General features: G+C 25.3%; 1 protein-coding gene across 12 annotated transcripts in view; it reads left to right on the forward strand.

Annotated features, from left to right (window-relative positions):
• Window positions 1-16,936, forward strand: part of LOC135925282 (probable 3',5'-cyclic phosphodiesterase pde-5) — a 53,068-nt gene extending 36,132 nt beyond the window's left edge. For 4 of the 12 annotated variants that reach the window (XM_065460515.1, XM_065460517.1, XM_065460519.1 and 1 more), the window contains 15 exons: window positions 600-650; window positions 701-759; window positions 832-883; window positions 1,337-1,482; window positions 2,533-2,625; window positions 2,785-2,853; window positions 2,949-3,063; window positions 4,164-4,315; window positions 6,622-6,714; window positions 7,137-7,287; window positions 7,926-8,132; window positions 12,106-12,339; window positions 12,403-12,483; window positions 12,553-12,641; window positions 12,685-13,408. In XM_065460515.1, the coding sequence (XP_065316587.1) occupies window positions 600-650; window positions 701-759; window positions 832-883; window positions 1,337-1,482; window positions 2,533-2,625; window positions 2,785-2,853; window positions 2,949-3,063; window positions 4,164-4,315; window positions 6,622-6,714; window positions 7,137-7,287; window positions 7,926-8,132; window positions 12,106-12,339; window positions 12,403-12,483; window positions 12,553-12,641; window positions 12,685-12,730 (1,638 nt within the window). In that variant the 3' untranslated portion in view covers window positions 12,731-13,408. Of the gene's footprint in view, window positions 1-599; window positions 651-700; window positions 760-831; window positions 884-1,336; window positions 1,483-2,532; window positions 2,626-2,784; window positions 2,854-2,948; window positions 3,064-4,163; window positions 4,316-6,621; window positions 6,715-7,136; window positions 7,288-7,925; window positions 8,133-12,105; window positions 12,340-12,402; window positions 12,484-12,552; window positions 12,642-12,684; window positions 13,410-16,893 lie in introns of those variants that run through there. The other 8 variants (XM_065460523.1, XM_065460524.1, XM_065460522.1 and 5 more) reach the window with 4 other exon arrangements.
• Window positions 16,937-19,169: the final 2,233 nt, after the last annotated feature.

A 19,169-nucleotide genomic window follows, 5' to 3' on the forward strand; every position in this document is an offset into this window, starting at 1 on the left:
ATATTAAAATTTTGACAAAGGTTCAATTTAGAGTTAATATTCTCAACGTAACAGGATTCAACTTTTAAAAATTATTTTAAAATGGGAGCGGAAGATAATTCAAAAGTATCGGAAGAAAGATTTTTAAAAGTCAAAATAATCAAAAATGGGTTGAAAAAATAAAAAGTATGCAAAGAGAGGAAGATCCCAGGTTAGCATTTTATAAAAAATAACAAAATGCCCACAGTGAAGTATACTAAAAGGAAGAAAAATATCATAGAACATTCGAAAACCTGAAAAAAATTTATAAATTTAAAATAGCTAGCTAGTTTATTAAAAAGTCAGTTTGTATACTATAAAGTCGCTAAGCCTCTAGATAGTTAGTATACTAGCTAACTAGTTTGTAAACTGAGCTAAGTTTGTATATTAGCTGTAACATATTATAAAAATAAATTTTTATAACAGTTATTTTTAATTTTGTCATGCAAATATTATTTTGGGCTATATAATAATCCTAATACAATTTGAAAAAAACTTTTAAAATCAAAATATCATGGGTCTATGTTTAATATTCAATGTATCTATAAGATTCTTAAAATTAATTTTATTTGTCTTTTTAGATTGTCGGAGCAATACTTTTGTTCGGCTTGACATCATTGCATTTCTTGGAAGTAAGTTTTTTTTTATAAAAAATTGAGATTATCTCTTTATTTTTTTAAAGTGTAACAAATTACTAACCCAACAAAAACGATTGAACGAGTTTATGTTAAAAGTTACTAGGTAAAATTTTTTTTATTATAATTATAATATTTGAATTATATATTAAAAACACGTTGTTTTATTTGATTATAGCTCGATATTTCAAGATATGGAGAGTATAGCTACGCTTATCTTCAAAATTATGGTTAATAAATTTATATTTTATGGATCTAATGACTATTCCTAAAAAATGGAATGAAAATAATATTTTATTTTTACAAAATAATTACCAGAGACCTGCAGGCCAGAGCCGGGAGGAGACTATAAATTTTTTTAAAATACCCAGGCCGGGTCGTATAATTTAAAACTGAAGCCATTATTAGCTATAATTAAAAATAATATTATATATTCAAAAAAAAATTCGGTCAGGCCGGACTTGAAAATATTAAACCCGGGTCAGGCCAAGCTGTGTAAATGGTATCTCCAGGTCTCTGATAAATACCCTTGAAATATCATATTTATATATATTAAAATTTGTAGCGTGGATTAATTGCCTAAAAATTCTCATAAACACATTTTTTTCTTTTGGATTTATTGATTTAAAATAAATTCTTTTATTTTATGATCGTTTAATAAATGAATATTTACATAAAAAAAGAAATTTGGTAGAAAACTTGTGAATGCTGACCGAGCTTCCTTATTTCTAGTGGATCGACAAAACCAAGAATTATATGCTAGCATATTTGATGTGGGAGGAGATCAAAGTGTAAACGATGTTGTACCTATAGAGAAAGAAAAAATAAGGTTATATATCTTATATACATAAAAAATGTTATGCGTGAATATTGAATGTTAACCGGATGAAAAGGCTAGATATTGATTTGGGCTTGTGAAAAAATTAATAAAAAATATATTTCGATGTATCTAGCAAAACGCTAAAAGCATCATAATTTTCCTTCAGAATGTCTTATCTAATTTTTAAATATAATGAAATTCTTACTTAAATATAAAAACAATTAAAAATTATTTTTTTATTTTTTTTTATAATGAATAAGAAAACTTAAAATAAAAACTTTAAATCTAAATCGAAATATAATGAATTAGAAGTAAAAATTAATTTATTAAACTTCCCTGAAAAAGAAAATCAATAGAATTTTTATAGGCAGTGAAAAAGATGTGAATACTATTTAAACAAGAACATAGGTAAAACTTCAAAAAATTGAATATAATAATAAATATAATATTTTTTCATTTTAAAGAATATGAAATAAACAGTTTTTCAAATTAACTTGTACTTGTTTAGTCTATTGAAAAGTATGATATAAATTAGGGGTGAGCAAAGTCCTGCCTGTTCCTTTAAGAAATTTCTTACGAGTTATCCGGCCGGGCTCAAATTTTTTTTCCATGCTCGGCCCCTTATGGTTTTTTTTAAAATGCCCGGCCGATCTCCTCCATGGCCATCTATTTCTGCAGCAACCGTTTTATAAATCAATTGTGTTTGTATCCGTAATGTGCATTTCCAATTGTATCATATCATATCATAAATTAATTAATTTTTTGTGAATTTAATATATTGTTTATTAGTATTTTAGTTAGACAACTCATGAAATACAAAGAATTAAACATTTTATAATTTATTTTCAAATAGTATTAATCAAAATCAAAATATTAGCTTGAAATTAAAAAAAAATATCAAAATTTTAATGCCAGGGCTGGTCTATTAAAATTTACGAAAAACAGAGATTTGCTAGGTTCTGCCTTATACCCTCCCAAATTCCTCTATATATAATAAAAATGGTATCTTATAACTATATACTCTAAAATGATTTATTTCAAACAAATTTATACTGCAAGATTTCCCATTGGATGTGGTATTGCTGGAAGTGTAGCATCAACAGGTCAAATTGAAAACATAAAGAATGCCTATTCAGATGAAAGATTTAACCGGCAAGCATAATTTAATCTTTCAATCTGATATAATATTTCAATGTGATATAATATATTTTTTTAATTTATAAATTGAAATAAATTATTTGACAAATTATTAAATAAAGATGAAATCAAAAACGAAATCATAAATGTTATAGTAATTTTTCTTATTTGTAGAAAAGTAGATGACCTTACTGGCTACCAAACTAAAACAATTTTGTGCATGCCGATATACATAAGGAAAGAGTAATTAATTTAATTATGTTACTTATAATTTTTATTTGACTAATAAATTATTAATTTATGGTATATAATAACTCTTATTTTGTATATTAAAAAAGAATTATAGGTGTAATGCAAATGGTTAATAAGAAGGACACGACTTTTAACGAAGCGGACGAGAAAAATTTTGAAGCATTTGCCATTTATTGTGGCTTAGCTCTGTACCATGCTCAAGTTTAAGATACCTTATTATAATTTTTTTAAATTTAAAGTAGAACTTTTCTCTCTTTCTTTTTTATAGAAGCCTCACCTTTTTTTAAAAAATATTTATGCCATTCAAGACTCCCTAAAGGGGAAAGAGACAAATATAATCAGTAAAATGGTAGTGGGAATAGATTTTTTTTAATATCATCTATTAATTCAATAGCGGGTCATGTAGAGATGAACCTCTAAAATTAAAATGTTTTGTTCATTAAATTTATATTAATTGTTGTTACATTCCTTTCCTCAAATCATGAGCCAACGCTTAAAATACTTGAGAATAAATGAAGTATTATAAACCAAACGTACTGTACTGAATTTTGAAGATTTAGAAAATAAATATTAGCGCTGTGAAAACAAAACTGCAATAATTATACAATCAGGAATTCATTTCTTATAGTACGCAGATGAATATACTTTATTAACTAATCCCCTAACCCTAAGTTGAATTCAAGTCCATAATGGATTAAAAATGACAAAAATTGATATAAATTAAATCGCGATATATGATACTCAATGCAACGTTTAATGGGTGTGTAACAAAATTGTGAATAATAAGAGTTTCATCTAATATTTTATTTGTACATTTTCAGTAAAATATTTTCACTCACTAAGATATGTTTCTCAAATTCGTACTAAAAAAATACAGCAATAGATGATCGTCATTCTAAAGACTTGTATTTCTGAAAAAGGGGTGGTAGACTCCGAGTATATTAGTTTTCTGAGTCATTTAAATAAGGGTGTTTAGCTTTATAAACTTATGAGGTATAAGGGCATTGTGGCATATAAAATACTTTGTCGCATGTATATAATTTTATTGGCCGATTTTAAAAAATGATTGAATAACGTGTAAGCAACCTAAGCTCACAATATTTGAAAAAAAATATTTGAAATTCTTTAAAATAATATGGTATAATTAAAACTTAGCTAATTAATAATTAATATGTGATCTTTTATAATTCTATTTAATGATTATATGAAACTTTTTGAAAATTTTAATTTTCCTATATTTATAAAAGAAAACTTATAAAGCAGCTAGTATATTACATAATATAAATATTAATTTTTTAAAGCTTTACGAAAAGATATATAGATCTGAGAAAAAATACAAAGTCGCTTTAGAAGTTCTTTCTTATCACATTACTGCTGGTCAAGACGAAGTTGAAAGATTGATGGCTAAAGGGGGATCTTTACCCAATGATGTGACTGTTGAAGCCATTAGAAAGTTCAGATTAAATATATATAATTTATACATTGTATTCTTATTTATAAATGCCCGCCACTTAAAGCCTAATTATAGAGACTAGTATCACACACGACGGGCCGGCAATTATAGTTTCGTTATAATAAAAAGTAGTGATATAGAGTTTTTTTTAGGTTCATAGTGTTTTTTCAGAGATACAGTGTTTTTTGAAAAAATATTTTCATTTTAAGATGGTATCCTTTAAAAAAACTATATTTCTGAGAAAGTATGTAACTAAAGAAACTACATAACTCACGGAAGAAGATATTTTTTTTCAATATGGCTAACTTATTCAAGGTATGGACCATTAAATATCTAAACCAATAAGATAATCTATATATTCAGACCTTTGATCAAAAATTTCAAAATTCTTAAAAGTGAATTCAATATGAATGGAATTAATATATGATTTTAAACTTTTGGCTCATTTTAAAATTCAACGGAATTAGAGCTCTACATTTGATAATCCTGTTTTTTATATGTAATATTAATTATTGATTCATAATTTAAAAAGAAAATATTTTCTCAAGACACTTTATAGCAGATTTCCAAATAGAATGTTTTTCCTGAATTGAAATTGAACCTGGAAGGGAATAATAGAAATTAAAATTGAATACAAAAAAATAATTAGTTTAATTAGAAAACATATTCCCATATTGGCATAACTAGGGGTGGGAGCAAAAATACCCCCTTCGGGAAATTATTTTTTCATAAATATCAATTTAAGTTAATACCTCCCCCCCCCCCACACTTCTTTCTCCCAAAAATATGTTGAAATTTTATTGTTATCTAACGTAAACCTATAGAAAAGTGAAATATTTTTCTTATTATGAGTTTAGAAAAAGGAGTGACAAAATAGAAGTTTATTCATTTTATTATCACCAGGGTTTTAAACCGAACCGAACCGCCAAACCGGAATGAACCGTTATAATTTTCTGAATCGTAACCGTAACTGAACCGTTATAAAGAAAATATAAAAAGAGCGAACCGAACTGTTATAAATATTTTAAACCGGTTCAAAACGGTTTTAAAAAATAATGGATTTTAAATTATATATTTGAAATTTTAATTTTTCTTGGAAGCAATTTTTAAATTCGTGATTTATTTTATAATTAAAATTTTTTTATATTATCTACATATCAATCAATAACCAAGTTTATTGTTTTTACTTTAAATACTCAATTTAGATAAGATATAATCTTAAAATCACCAAAACAATTCTTGGTTAAATTAACAAGTTTATTCTAATTTATATATATTAGTAATTAATAAGCTTTTATAATAATACTTGCTAATAATTTAGGGAAAAATCATATAATTAGCATTAATAACTAACATCTAATAAAAAATCAAGTACTGATTTTTAACATTTGAAGAAAAGGAGATCGCCAAAAAACATCTTTTTAAAACCTGGAACTTGATAATAATCAGAATATTGAAATTTTAGATACTATGCCTACGTGTTCATATTCGAAAGATAATTTAGATAATGATTTTGAAGATTTATTAAAGTCGGAATGCCTTAATAAGAATAATTCTCAGGGAGAAAATTATAGTAAATATATAGAAATAGAATATATAATTCGGTCATTATAAGGAGAGGTTAGAAAAAGATACTAATCTTTTGTATTATTGGGTGAGTAAAGAATAGTATGCCAGAACTTTATAAGTTAGCTATTATTGTGCTAGCAGTTCCAGCTGAGCAGGTATCCATAGAAAGAGCATTTTTTAGCCTTAAGTTTATATTCTCTTGGCAGAGAACTAAATTGAATCCTGAAATATTAGAAAAATTTTTTAGTTATCCGTTCTAATTCTCTTTTTAAAAATAAATAGTATAAATTTCATTTTATTTATGCGTTATTTTATTCCTCATTATATTTGCGCATGCTTGTTTTTATCTTATTTGTTTATGAAATAAAAAAAATTAATTTGTCTAATTTATATTTACTAAGTTTAATAAAAATATTTATTAGATTATCATGGCTAAATTAAATAAGAAATAAAAATATAAATTAAAAAGATTTTTTTCTAAGGTTAATATATGGTTTATGATTAATTTTTTTTTAAAATCAAATTTGTAAAAACCGGAACAAACCGAAAAGAACCGTAATAAATTATAAACCGAACCAATATGAATTTTTGAAAAAAAATTGAATGGAACAAAACCTTTATAAAATTTTAAACTAAAACTCGGAACGAAGAACCGCTATACTTAACATTTCAAAACCCTGATTATCACTATCGTATTGTAAAATAAAATATTTTTATTTCAAACAAAAAATATATAGTTTCGATTTTGATAATGACATCGATAAAAACCATAATGATCTTAAACCAGAATTGGTTTTCTTTATGTATAATGATCTGTTTGGAAAAAATAGGTAAAATACAATTTAATAATAAATAATAATTCGATTGACATTTTGGAAACGAATAAATATTATCGATGATTTTATTTGTAAGAATCAGATTTAGGAATAATTATATGTATGGAAGTGTTACAGCCTCCGCATATGCATAGGGGAGTTACAATCTCAAAATAATTGATTAAAATTTAAATTGGATTATTTTTTATTTAATTATTTAAATTAATTACTCATGAACTTTGAATTTATAAAAATTATACCCTTATAAAAATCAAACAGAAGTCACCCGAATTAACTCCTGCCAATTTATTTTACATATTTAAGTTCTCAAATAAGATTTATCAAACTAGTATGATTGTATATTTTTTTTAGGTTTATTATATAACAAGCAATGTTAAAAATATATAATTAACTTTCCTATGTAATTTATATATTAGATTGAATTTGGAGTTAGTGGCGCGTTTCATACTTACTGTTAGAAAAAACTATAGAAATGTACCTTACCATAACTGGACTCATGGATTTTACGTTGCTCATGCAGCATATGTCATATTGAAGATATATTCAGAGAAGTTTGACCATTTAGAGGTTATTAAAAATATGTTTTTTATTAATAAAAATTAAAAAAAAGATCTTGTTTAAAAATTGTTCAAATGTCATGGATTAATATCTATTTTGGAGCAGATTTGAATGACCATGATATTGATATATACTAGATATAAGCAAATGGGAGTCTATTTGTCATCCTAGATATAAGCAAATGGGAGTTTATTTGCCATATAGATTTACATATTTTTTAAAATTTAAAATGTATATAATAAAAAATGATTTTGTATTTAACGGATTATGCCTACGAATATATATGAATTCATTTAAAATTTGTTGTGCAATTAAACGCACGTTTTTCTTATGGCAAAAATAGTTATAATATTCTTAGATTTCCAATACTTGATAAGTAATTATTAAAAGCGGATAAAAGATTTCTTAAAAAATGATAACAAATTGGGCTCTTAATTATAATAGAAAATTTGAAATAAATTAGGATGACTAGCTTACAATTTATTTTTTTTTGAATGCAAAAAATAAAATCATTTTAATGAATCACTTTTTTAAAACTATAATATTTAAAATCATGGTATCAATATCTGACTCTGACGTTTCAGTATATTATTTAGATTATAGACTGAAAACTGTCCTAAAATATTTCTATAATTTTATATTTTTAGAGTTTAGCTTTGTTCATAGCAAGTTTATGTCATGATCTGGATCACAGGGGTAAAAATAACACGTTTATGAAAGAGACAGATACTCCTTTGGCAGCTATCTACACCACTTCTACCATGGAACATCATCATTTCAACCAGACCGTTGCTATTTTGCAACAAGATGGGCATAATATAATCGGTGACCTTTCTTCTACAGATTATAGAAAGGTTTAAAATAATAAGAAATACTATATAAGTTTATAACGTTTTTACGAGATATATAATAAATAACTTTTATAATATTATGCAGTGCCCTTTATCTCCCAGGCTATATTTTAAGTCTCCCTAAGGGGGGCCTCTAAGATGCAGGCATTTATCCCCCTCCTAGACTAGCTCTAATTTGAACTTTAATTTTTATTGGTACCACGAGCAAAGCACTTTTACTTCCCGGTAAAACAGGAATTTTGCATCCTCTTGGAAAATTGACAGATTCGGGAAGTAGCGAATTACATTTTGTTTGTATTAAGTTAGGTAATTACTTAACAAATGTATGATGCATATTGTTTAGCAATGAGCTATTGTAATAAATTCGCTTTGTTAAAGGGCTCAATTTGAGCAGTGGCCCCTTCAACAGAGAGGGGGGTCCGAAGCAACTGCTTCTAAAAATTTGAGTGGAGTATCTTTTTTATACCTACAAAAATACGAATCGAATTATGGAATTATTCGTATTCGTTTAAATCGAATAATTTATTATTCGTATTCGTATGAATAATAAAATGATTATTCGATTCGAAAATTTTATTTACCATGAATTAAAAAAGATCTATTATAAAATTTATTTTGTAAATTTAACTAAGGATAAAGACAAATAAATTTTATTAGTAAGACAAAATAGAAGCATACATATATAATATATTTATATACAATGTGGAAAAATCAATATAATATTCATATCTATAATGTAGAAGATAAATCTGACAACAGCCAATTTTTCAAACATAAAGTTTTTCGGATTGTTTAGGTTTGCCCGTCATTCTTGATGTGATGGGATTAACAGTTTATTATAATTGTATATGTTATGTGTTATATAAATTACCTTCTTCGTCCATCTCTATCATAAAAGAAATTTCTAAAGTAATGGTCTATTATGAGATAAATTAAAATGGAGTTTCAAAATTTGGCGCATTTCATTATTCCACTAGGAGATTTTATTAAATTGATAATTTCAAATAATAATATATGATTTATATATGATTATTTTCCAATATATATTAATACTATAAATTATTTTAATTTAATAATCTCGAATAATTCGATCGAATAATAGATAAAAAATTATTCGACGAATAATATATTTTCCTTATTCGAATTCGATTCGAATTTTCGAATCCGATTCGAATTTTCGAATCAAATAATTGTGTTATTCGTATTCGTAAAATACGAATCGAATCAAATCGAATCGAATATCGAATAACAAATAATTCGTTTTAGGTATAACCTTTTTTATTTAATTCTTTTATTGTTTTACTACACCCATCCTTAACCAAGTGATTCTGGTTTAGATTCCGTTAATACATATTAAAATAAATAATAAGTAAGAGGTCTTATTATTACATTTTAATAAATATTGATTGGTGTTTAAATTAGGTTGTTATCCGAGATTTCTTGTCATAAAATTACTTTTACAATTTTAAAATATGCCCAAAAATATTAACCAAAAGATATACAAATACTTAATTAATAATTGCACATGACATATTATAAGAGATGATAAATGGTCAGACCACATTTGAAAGAGACATGGTGGGCTTAATTTTAACGATATGAAGAAAAGCTTCAAAATATGAAATTTTTAAATCAAACATCATTTTTTTGCACCAAAGGGAATGGCGGAAAAGTCAATCGTTAAAGATGATATCGAGGATATCTGTGAATTTTACCATTTAAATTCAAGTCTGAAGTTTCGAAATATTTATAAGATGGCTAAAACGGGGGATGTAATTATTACACGCTGGAAAAACTATTCGTTTATTTTACCTTATCGTTTTAAAATTTTAAGCTTTCTTAAATTTAACAATTTTATATAAATATTTATTAACCATTCCTACTAAGAGTCTGAGTAAAATTAAATTAATTAAAATAAGACTTCGTAGTACATGAAAGATACATTTCATAATAACTTAACCATTTTATCAACGGGGAAAAAATTTTAAACAATTAAGCATTGATGAAATTATAAATTCTTTCGCTTTCTCTTCACCTAATTTGTCTAAATTATTAATTTTAAAGTCATATTTTTAAAAGTATATATTATATATTAAAGATTGATTTTGATGCAGTAAAAATTATTATTGAAATTTATGAAAAAATAATCAACCATTTTTTTGAAGGGGGGGGGGTGGACTTTTCAGGGAGATATTCTGCTTCCATCCCTCAAAAAGTATGTGGCCACTGAATTTGAGCCGATTTTTAAAAACTTCTAACTCAATATTTAAGCCAGAAAAATATTGCCTAAGCCTCGAGATTTTGCATATAGATGTCCAAACCTTTGTGTCAACTATGAGTAAAATCTTCAAGCTTGAGTAATATTTTTCTGGATAAAATGTTGAGTTAGCCGTTTTTAAAAATCGGCTCAAAACGAGCCGTTCAACAACATTAGTAACGCAATTTATTTTTTTAATTATAAGTATTTTAAAATGCTCTAAAGACATTTTATTTTTGAAAGTAAATTTGTATATTTTCAATAAATTGATAATAGAATAATCGTTGAATTATTTTTCAACAAATTCACTTTATTTTACAAATTAAATTATGGAAATTGAGGAAATTTACAATCCAGAGCAGTTATATGAAAATGAAATAGATAATTATACATATCATAGTAAAAGACGTAGGCTAACTCTTCAGATAAAAATAAAAATCATTAAGAATATGAAGAAGTATCATTTATACTTATTTAGCATAAAGAATCTGCCAATCTAGATTGCATTTTTTTATTTTTTTGCATCAAGAATGATAAAGTAAACACAAATTGTACTTTATGCAAGCTAAAATATATTAACAAGGAAACTTTTTATACCACAACAGATTTTAAGGCCTACATTGTTACATATAATATTTTTTCTTCCGCAGTAGTAGAAAGAGCTCAAAGAAATACATTTTGAGAGTATTTTAACCAAAATTAAAATTGGCAATCAATTAACTCAATTCAAAAAACTTTTAAATATTATCAAATTTATGGAATTCGATTTTTAAAAAGGATCTGGGCTGGGGATTTTTCTCGTAGATGGTAGAAAGGTTTGAACCTCTATTTGCCAAATCTATAGACTTATATAATATTATTTGGTCAACTTTTAATCGGAAAGTTTAAAAAATCGAATTCAAAATATTAACTAAAATTCTATTTTAAAAACATATTTTAAGATTTATAAAAAATGTTTTAAAACTTTTCATATATTTTAATAAGCGTTAAATATTTTGGTTAATTAGCTAGAATAATGGAAGTTTTTTATAAATAGATTTGATTTTATCCACAATAATTGGTAAAATATGTCTATTAAAAATATTTTGTTAATATAACCGCTAAATATGTTTTAAAAATGATATTTTAGTATATCACGATGCATATTCAAGGACTCTAAAAGAGATTTTTCTTATCATAAACTATCACAAATATTAGTATGTTCTATAAAATTAGCGATTTAATATCGGCTTTTAATACTATTTTTAATTTCTTAATATATTTTTTATACTAATTTACCATATTGACTGAAGAAAAATTCAATTAACTGAAAATATGCGTCCATGATATCAACCTAAAACAAAATTTAAGGAAAAATTAGTGTTATGATATCCGTTTTTACCACGAGGAGGCAATATAACTGGTTGGCCATGTAATATCAGCGCCTATGAGCATTATTTATGCACACAAGAGATTATATATTCTAATTATAAAAAATTTTCCAATATGACTAATATACATTAAATATCTATGGATTTGTGAATAACGAGCTTTTAGATTGAATTATAAAAAACAATAATCTATAATATTGCAGGAATTACTGATAATTTCTTTTAAAAATAAGTGATAAGGGAGGGTGTAATATGATATATGAATCGTCGTCTTTTAAAAATTTACTATGAAAAGCTATGCCATAAAATCTCAGTTAAATTTTATTCATAAAATTAATAATATGATAAGGTCCTAAGTCTGATTAAGCATTGTATTCTAGCCACGGACTTGGCTCAGTTTTTCCCATTCAAAGAGGCTCTAGTAAAACGTTTAGATTCAGAACAATTTTCGTGGGAAGATCATCATGACAGAATGCTAGCCCTCGCTATAATAATGACTTCTTGCGATTTATGCGCTAGCGCCAAGCCCTGGAAATTTCAGCAAGAAACAGTGGCTGTCATAATGGAGGAGTTTTTCCAACAAGTTAATTAATATTATTCTGATTATCTATCGCAAATCATTATATTTTTAATTATGACATCTAAGGGAGATGCAGAAAAGTCTAAAGGGAAAAAGCCTATACCCTTAATGGACAGGGATTGCTCTGATCAATTACCTAAAAATCAAGTGAAATTCATTCATTTAATATAAAATTATATTTATACTTTTACAATTGATATTTAAAATGTTTATCAGGTTGGATTCATTAAAAACTTATGTATTCCATGTTACGAAGTTTTGGCTAAACTACTGCCATTCACGTCTCATTTATTAGAGGGAGCCAGGTTGGAAATTTACAATATTATTTGATGTTTTTTTTATCATTAGATTAAACTGCGAAAGATGGTCGGAATATATAAAGGAAGATGGATGAATGAAGTTTTGCCATCCGTAAATAATTAGATTTATTTATTTTTTTGGTCTCATTAGAATGTTATTAGTAATTTTCCATATTAAAAAAATATTATACCCCCACCCCCTAGCTTCCACACATATACACTAATTAGCTATTACAATTATATATCGTAATTTATTTTTAAAAATTACTATTTATTTATATTGCTATACATTTTTTAAATTACATAGAAACAAGTGCAATATAAATATGTAAAACAAAACTTTTTATCATTATCATGTTATATAAGAATGATTTGTAATATCAGTTGTGATATATGGTAAATTATATATTATATAATATTTATATATTATATATATATACTAGCTAATAACCCGTCAAGAATGACGGGGTTGAGGGGTAATTAGTTAGTTTGGGTATATGGCACTAAATATGCTTTATATTATAATTTAGGAGAAAAAGAGGTAAAATGGAACCCGTGAGCATTAAAGGTATTAAAAATATCAAAATTTAAATTTGTGATAGGAATTATATTGAGTAAAATTAAAAATAGAGATTCTTCAAAATTTTTGAATATTAAATATGGGCTAGACATTGGCCTCAAAATTTTTTTTTGCAGACACAACTAGCTAGGCCTGGTCAAAAACCCACATCCTATGCAACTTTCCAAAAATTTTCCCATTTATTTCTATTGTAATTTAATATTAATGTCTTAAATTTAATTTTATATTTAGAATAAAATTTAAGTTTGTGATAAAAATCATATTGAATAAAATTTATAGATGCTTGGAAATTTTTTAATTTTAAATATGGGGTAGACATTAGCCTTGAATTTTTTTTTGCAGACATAGCCAGGCCTGATCAAAAAACCAAATCCCATGCAATTTTCATAAAATTTTACCATTTATTTCTATTGTAATTTAATAACAATGTCTTAAATTTAATTTTGTATTCCATTTATTTCTATTGTAATTTAATAACAATATCTTAAATTTAATTTTATATTTAGAATAAAATTTAAATTTGTGATATAAATCATATTGGGTAAAATTTAAAATAGATATGCTTGAAAATTTTTTAATTTTAAATATGGACCAGACATTGGCCTGAAATTTTTTTTCTCAAACCTGGCCAACCCATAATAATTTTGTATTTTTTCCCAAGCCTGGAGATAGGTAAATATCTGAAAACCATATTGTTGGGAAAATTTTCTCAAGCCCGTCAAAGACCATAATAATTTTGTTAGTTGAGAACTGAAATTAAATATATAAAAGTCATAATTCATTTAAAAATAAAATCAGAATATGAAAGTTGCATGGGCTTGGTTTTTTGATCAGGCCTGGCTATGTCTGCAAAAAAAATTTTCAGGCCAATGTATAACTCATATTTAAAATTCAAAAATCTTAAAGCATCACTATTTAAAATTTTATCCAATATGATTTACATCACAAATTTAAATTTTGATATTTTTAATACATGCTTACGGTATACATTACAACAATTTTACCTCTTTTTCTTCTAAATTTTAAGTATTTATATAAAATTTATTAATAGTATATTTAGTACCATACCAAACTAAATAATTACCCTTCAACCGCGTCAGCTAGTATGGTAATAAACGGCAGAATTTTAAAATTATCAGCAATTAATATATATATAATTAATATTTTAAATTTAATAATATTCAAATTGGTGCATGCTTAAAACATACGACTTTAAAACGGGAGGTTTGTTTTCGACTCTCGTAGAGAGCAAAAAAATAACATTACATTATATAGTCTCCTTAATATTTAAATACAATAGGAAGATTCGAAAACGATTATGTTTTGATTATGGAGATTATATATATTAGATGCTTTATAGGTGGCTCGGATATAATTTATAGCCAACTTTGAAAGTCCATGGCCAAAAGCCTATCTGACTTAATGCTAAATTATTTTGTTCAGGCGTGTAAGTAAGAACTTGGTATGGGGGAGGTGGATAATGATTTTTATTAGATAATAATCTTGTTATTTAAAAATAATACTATACGTTTCATAAATTTATTAGGACTAATGACTATTTCAAATACTGAAATACAAATTAATATGAATTTTAAAAATTATACATATATAACCGGCATATGAAAAACTATAAAATAAATGTGAATTATAAAATATTAAACGGATATAACCGACATATGAATCACTATAAAATAAATGTCCAAAATTATTAATTAAAATTTTTAAAATTAATATATTTAAAAAATTATTAAGTCACTAAAACTAGGAGTAATTTTTAGTATTAATATTTTTTCATTTTTTTAAATTTTTTTTATTAAAAAATAACAAATATGCAATCGTGTGGCGATTGGTGTATTTTATTGAGGCCATTAGATGAAGATTTTTTAATTTGTAAATTTTAATTTAATGTATAATATTTTTTTAAATTTAACAAACATTTTTTTACCCTTTTTATGGATTAGATAAATTTTACCGAATATATAAGAACCATTAACTTAGTATCATCCAATATAACACACGCTTTTTAAAAATTTAAAAAAAATATATATTTTAGACTATGTCCTTAAAAAAATAGATCTCGAAAATTACGGGAAATTCAACGATAAAAAATATATAAGCCATAATGTAAAATAATTATGAAAATTTTCACAAAAGTTATGGAATTCTTAAAACTTTAGTAATATAACTTTGAATTATTAATACATCAAAAAATTTCCACCAATAGCCACACGATCGTATATTTATTATTTTTTAATCAAAGAGATATTAAAAAAAAATAATATTAAAAATTTCCCCTAGTTTCAGTGACTTATCCAAAAATTGCTAACTATTTTTATGAATTATTTACTAGCTACATATACACATTATAAACCAAATTCATAGTAGATAAATTTTAATCTTAATGTAATACCCATTATAAATCTATTATAAAATAAAGAGATGTCAATATTTTAGTAACGAATACTATAAGACAATACGAATTCGAGAATTCAGACGAGTCGAGGAATTTTAACCCAAGAGGGCTTATTGAAAGATAGACACTGGGTTTATGAATAGGGGGCGTGTCATTAACTGTCAATAATAATATATTTTCGCAAGTACTTTATTTGACCATTAGATGTCAATCAAAGATTGTAAAATTTTGATTGGACATAAGGATTTAGGATTATTATTTACAAAAAATATAGACACTTTGTGGTTTTTAACGTAATTTAGTAAAAAATATTATTTTGTTTCCATTTGAAAAAGATAAATAAAAGACGAATTCTGTATTCTTGTTAATTTGATTCCATACCTATTATTGATAAATTTTCATTATGATAAATAAAATGAGTAATAAAACGGTAAAAATTCTCCTATTTGGAATATTGAGTATATATTTGCGTACCATAAATAAAAATTGATTGATTGCTAAGCCACGATTTTATTTTAATTTGTAAGGTTTAAAATAAAATCCACTGAACCGACAAGTCCCTTGTTCTGAGTAGCCCTGGTCTCCCCTATATTACAAAAGTCTTTTGATTCAAATCAACGAAAGATTTTAATTCTTCAAACTGCCCTTCTTATTTATTTAAACTAAATTTGCAAAAATAAAAAAAAATAATAAGGGAGACCGGATAGTGTGTTGTATCTCCAAGATGCAATATTTGTGAAGTAGAAGTAATTGTATAAAAGATTTAACTGACTTACAAAGCACTATGGACTGGAAGCTTTACAATCATTGGCAATGTGAGTAATCAGGAAATATGTTAAATGTCTTGTCTGAAATTTATGAAGTATGTTTTTTTAGCGAAATGAGATTTTTAAATTTAAAAGACTAGAAATAAATTAAAGTGGGAAATAGCAATTTTAATTTTATATAATAAAATTACACGGATGCCCTAAAATATTAAACAAGCAATATGTGTTCATTGCTGGTAATATATGTATATAATAGCGATTCATATGCCAGTCCAGTCAATATATTTAATATTTTCTAACAGTTTAGTGCCTTAATTTATATTTGCAATATATTTAGTTTTTTTTACAAATAATTTATTATATTAGAAATTGCCAATAAATTTTAGATGTTCAAAAAAGAATTTTTTAAATTCCCACTGAGGCAAATGTATAGCTATTAGTATTTTATAACACGTGAATTCCTTTGTACCTTCAAATAAATTATACAAATTTTATTAGAAAAAGAATGCAAAAATGTTTGGGTAAACTATTTTGACTCGAGGTAGTATATAAAAAACGTTTCATGGTTAATAGTCATTAAGCAAACCACAAATTTTACTGAAATAGATTATTTTATTATTTACATTATAAAAAAAATCCTGTAAAATATATGGTATATTATACAATACAATTTATATAATGTTTATATTGTAAAAGTAAATAAATTATTTAAAAGTGAAAATTTCATTTAAAAAAAATCTTTAAGGGGTAATTGGTTTAAATAATCATAAATAGTTTTTCTAGGAGAAGCGCAAGGTATTTTGATAAAATTTGTTGATTTTGATTTACCACCTTTATTCTGCTCTACTTCACCAGGGTCATTGTCAATTAATTTACTATCAGATCTCAATGTATTGCTTACATCTTTCAGCGGGGAAGAAGAATTATGGCTGGGTAAAGTAGTTTTAACGACTTTTTGAACTATTTTTCACTATTTTAATATATTCTGGATTCGCGGTACTATGTTTTTATCCCGAGACTTCCGAATTATTTTTTCGAATTCAAAGTTTGACAATTTGATTTGCTGTTTTTTTTCGTCTTATAAAATATTTTAATTTAATGAGAAATAAAAAATCTTTTAACTCTCGTTCAGCAATGGAAATTTGGTAATAAATAAATTTAATTTATATATTTTATTTTCATTTATCTTTAGTAAAAATTTTATCAATAACCAAAGAACGCCCGGATAGTCTGCCTTCAGATTCTCGAATTAAATTAAATTATAAAAAATATATATATTGTTTATATATTTTTTTATTAAAATTATTTTAAAAAATTAGTTAAAAGAAAAAAATTTATAAAATTGTAAATTTCATAAAAAACAATTTTAAAAATTAAAATTTCAATGATTCACGGGAAATTTATGTTTACGCAAAATTACACTTGGCATAAATTTTGGGAAGGCCCAAAACGCCCTGTCATGCCTAATAATTAAAAATTTATTCGCACTCACGCCGTGACCCATAGTGTCATGCGTAATTTCACGGCCCGCCCCCACCTCTAATCGATATTAACAAAGTCAGTAACATTTTGTAATATTTTTAAAAATAGTTATAATAAGAATACATGCTCATATATTTTTCCCAAACTTGGGTTATCGTTATCACGAAAAAATTATACCCATTTTTCTAATATTTATTTTGGAGCAGTCTGGAGAATCATAAAAAATAGAGACCATAACAATCTTCTCAATCAAGATATTAATATCTATCGGTATTTTAATATATTTTTCAAATTACAAAATCCATAATTAGATGTTTTGTTCCAAGGTCATAACATTCATACATTTGTAAATAGAATTATTAAAATCAAATTCTAAATAATTTATCGCTTTTTTGATTCTCTTGATAAAAGCTATCATAAAATTTTCAAATAACAATAAAATCTTAAAATAATTAAAGTCACTTTATTTTAATACATTTTATATATGTTTAAAATATGAAAGCTACAAAGAAATTTAATTCTAAGATATTGCATATCTAATTAGGGGTCGAGAACCCTACCTATACTTTCATGTTATTTTTTTTTACCTGTAATATAAAGTATTAATGATTGTTTCTTCATAATTCGAAAATATTGAGGAGTTATAATGCTATGTTTTAAATAACTGGCTATAATAATAATAAATTTCTCTGGCTTAAAATGCACTATAATAAATAAAATATCTTATAGAAATAAGTCCGATATAATTTATAATTAGGTTATGTATTTAAATTAATATAATGATAATTAATTAAGAGAAAAGAGATTCAACCTCAAGAAAATATAGCCCAGTCCATATAAAATTTTCCTATCCTAATTCCTAAATTAAGTAGCACAAACTAGTGTTGTTAAACGGCTGAGCCAAAAGCCCTAAACTCAGCCAGTTTTTGAGCCGACGTTTTTCAAGGGATTTCGAATAAGATATATGATAACATTTTTTTCTTTGTTTTTGAGATCATGTGATATTATTAGATGAAATAAAAGTGGAATTATTGTTTGGGGAACGTTTTTTAGAAAATTTATATTTTATATATACTTATTTTGTATTATTAATCGGCTTAGGCTCAAGCCGACTCATTGAGACTGTTGAGTCGTCTGGCTCAAGCCGATGGCTCGCCGAAAGCTCAAGCCGATGGCTCGCCGATAGCTCAAGCCGATGGCTCAAGCAGATTTTTGAGCCGAAATTTATTTATTTGAGATTAGTGTTGTTAAACGGTTGATCCAATTAGGTTTAGCCATAAACCTATCTAGTT

The sequence above is a fragment of the Gordionus sp. m RMFG-2023 genome, chromosome 2, assembly GCF_954871325.1.
Source record: "Gordionus sp. m RMFG-2023 chromosome 2, tfGorSpeb1-WG-v2, whole genome shotgun sequence".
Lineage (NCBI taxonomy): Eukaryota > Metazoa > Nematomorpha > Gordioida > Chordodea > Parachordodidae > Gordionus > Gordionus sp. m RMFG-2023.